We start from the raw sequence: 2,356 nt of genomic DNA on the forward strand, positions 1-2,356 counted from the left end.
AATAGAAAAGAGTCTAAGAGAAAATAATGCATCCATTAAACAAGAACAAGATGCTAATAAAGGAAAATCAGAAGAGAGAAACAAAGTCTTAGAAATTAAAAATAATACTAGAGCAGAAATACACTCAATAGCAGGATTAAAAGACAATGCCCAGAAAATCACATACAGAAAAAATTAAGAGATGAAAGACAATTTAAAACATAAAAAGGGCCAAGCACAACGGCTCACACCTGTGATCCCAACATTCTGCAAGGTCAAGGCAGAAGGATGACTTGAGCCCAGGAGTTGAAGATCAGCCTAAGCAACAGAGCAAGACCCCTACAAAAAATTTTTAAAATTAGCCCAGCATGGTGTTGTGTGTCTGTAGTCCTAGGTACTCAGGAAGCTGACACGGGAAGATTGCCTGAGTCCAGGTTACAGTGAGCTACGTACAGTCAGGCTGCTACACTCTAGCCTGGGTGACAAAGTGAGACCCTGTCTTTATAAAAAAAGAAAATTACGAAAATTATAAACCCAGAAGTCCAGCATTCTATTAGCAAACCTTGCATAAATAAGAAAATAGAAGAAATTACCAAAGAAAACAGGAAATTTTCCCATAAATGAAAGATATGAGTTGTCATGCTGAAAGAATCCACCACACCAGGAAAGGGAAAGAGAATTTTTAAAAAAGCAGCCTGGGCAACATGGCAAAACCTTGTCTCTGCTAAAAACAAACAAAAAAAAACTAGACAAGTATGGTGGCACACACCTGTAGTCCCAGCTACTCGGGAGGCTGAGGTGGATCACCTGAGCCCAGCAGTCGAGGCTGCAGTGAACCAAGATCCCACCACCACATTCCAGTCTGGGTGATGGGAGTGAGACCCTGTTTCAAAAAAAGAGAAAGGAAAAAAAAAAAAAGGGTCCACAAAATATCCAGCAAAATGAATTCAAGAAAAGAGAGAAAAAGAAAAAGCCCAAACCAAGAAATAGCTTGCTGAAGTAAGCAGCTTTTAACATCTTTCAGTATGGGAAAAAAGTTATCAAAAGCCAAAAAACGTTCTAACTACTTGACTCAACAGCAATAGCAGATGTTAGAAGATAGTGTTTTTCAAATTTCTGAGGGAAAATGACTTCTAATTTATAATTCTATAAACAGCCAAATTAATGACTCCAGTACAAGGGTAAAATAAAAATAACCTTTAAACAAGAAAAGACAGTACTCTAGGAGTCCAAGGCAGGTAGATCACTTGAGCTCAGGAGTTTGGGCAACAGGATGGAACCCCATCTCTACCAAAAAAAAATACAAAAAGAAAATCAGACAGTGGTGCACATCTGTAGTCTCTGCTACCTAGGAGGCTGAGGTGGGAAGATCGCTTGAACTCAGGAGACAAGAGGCTGCAAGTAAGCCAAGATTGTACTACTGCACTCCAGTCTGGGTGACAGAGTGACACTCTGTCCTCCTTCCCTCCCAAAAAAAGCCATGAAAAGACAGAAAAATTTACCTTTATCATTCATCTTCTCTGGGGAAGTTATTAAAGAATGTATGCCAGCAAAACATCCCAAAAAAGTACACACTGCCTCTAGGAAATGGAAGATCCCACACAAGAAAAGAGCAGAAAATCTCAGGATGACAGCCATGTAAAATGTCTACAGCTGCATTGTCCAATACAGACTCTATCCACTAGCTCCTTAATTGTACTAGGCACATTTCAAGAGCTCTATACCCATACATGCCTAGGAGCTACAATGTTGGACAGCACAGATTCAGAACACTGCCACGGCTGCAGCGGAGGTCCCTTCAAGTTTCACCTCTAATGAGAAGTCAGGTGAAACTATGCCCTTCACTGTGGTATAATCTTCAAGCCTAGTAGTCTCTGAATAAAGGAATAGTACCAGAGAAGGGGATGATATCCCAGGATAGTGGTACTCGACCACTCACCTGCAATGACTTGACGACCTCTACCTTTCCCATCCTTGGCACCTTCAATGATACCTGGGAGATCCAGGAGCTGCAAGATTAAGGATGAAGGAAGAGGATGAAAGAAAAAACTAGTTACAAATTTAAAAATATAGAATAATTTATTAGATTTATTAATAATTATTTAAATTATTAATTTATCAGAATAATTTATTTTTCAAGTACCTATAATTTATCAGACCCAAATCCAATTTCCCTTATAAGTGAGTGTGTAAATATTACTTTTACTAAGTATCTACTAAATGTTATCTAAAGGCTTTTTCTGGGCCGGGCGCGGTGGCGCAAGCCTGTAATCCCAGCACTTTGGGAGGCCGAGGCGGGTGGATCACGAGGTCAAGAGATCGAGACCATCCTGGTCAACATGGTGAAACCCCGTCTCTACTAAAAATACAAAAAATT

The 2,356-nt window shown here is 39.7% G+C and overlaps 1 protein-coding gene across 1 annotated transcript in view; it reads right to left on the reverse strand.

Annotated features, from left to right (window-relative positions):
- The window catches only part of DRG1 (developmentally regulated GTP binding protein 1), a 38,877-nt gene that overhangs the window by 24,272 nt on the left and 12,249 nt on the right, over positions 1–2,356 (reverse strand). The window contains exon 4 of the mRNA XM_017499537.2: positions 1,919–1,988. Coding sequence (XP_017355026.1) covers positions 1,919–1,988 — 70 coding nt within the window. The remainder of the gene's footprint in view (positions 1–1,918; positions 1,989–2,356) is intronic.

This window comes from Cebus imitator, unplaced genomic scaffold (assembly GCF_001604975.1).
Source record: "Cebus imitator isolate Cc_AM_T3 unplaced genomic scaffold, Cebus_imitator-1.0 Scaffold258, whole genome shotgun sequence".
Taxonomy (NCBI): domain Eukaryota; kingdom Metazoa; phylum Chordata; class Mammalia; order Primates; family Cebidae; genus Cebus; species Cebus imitator.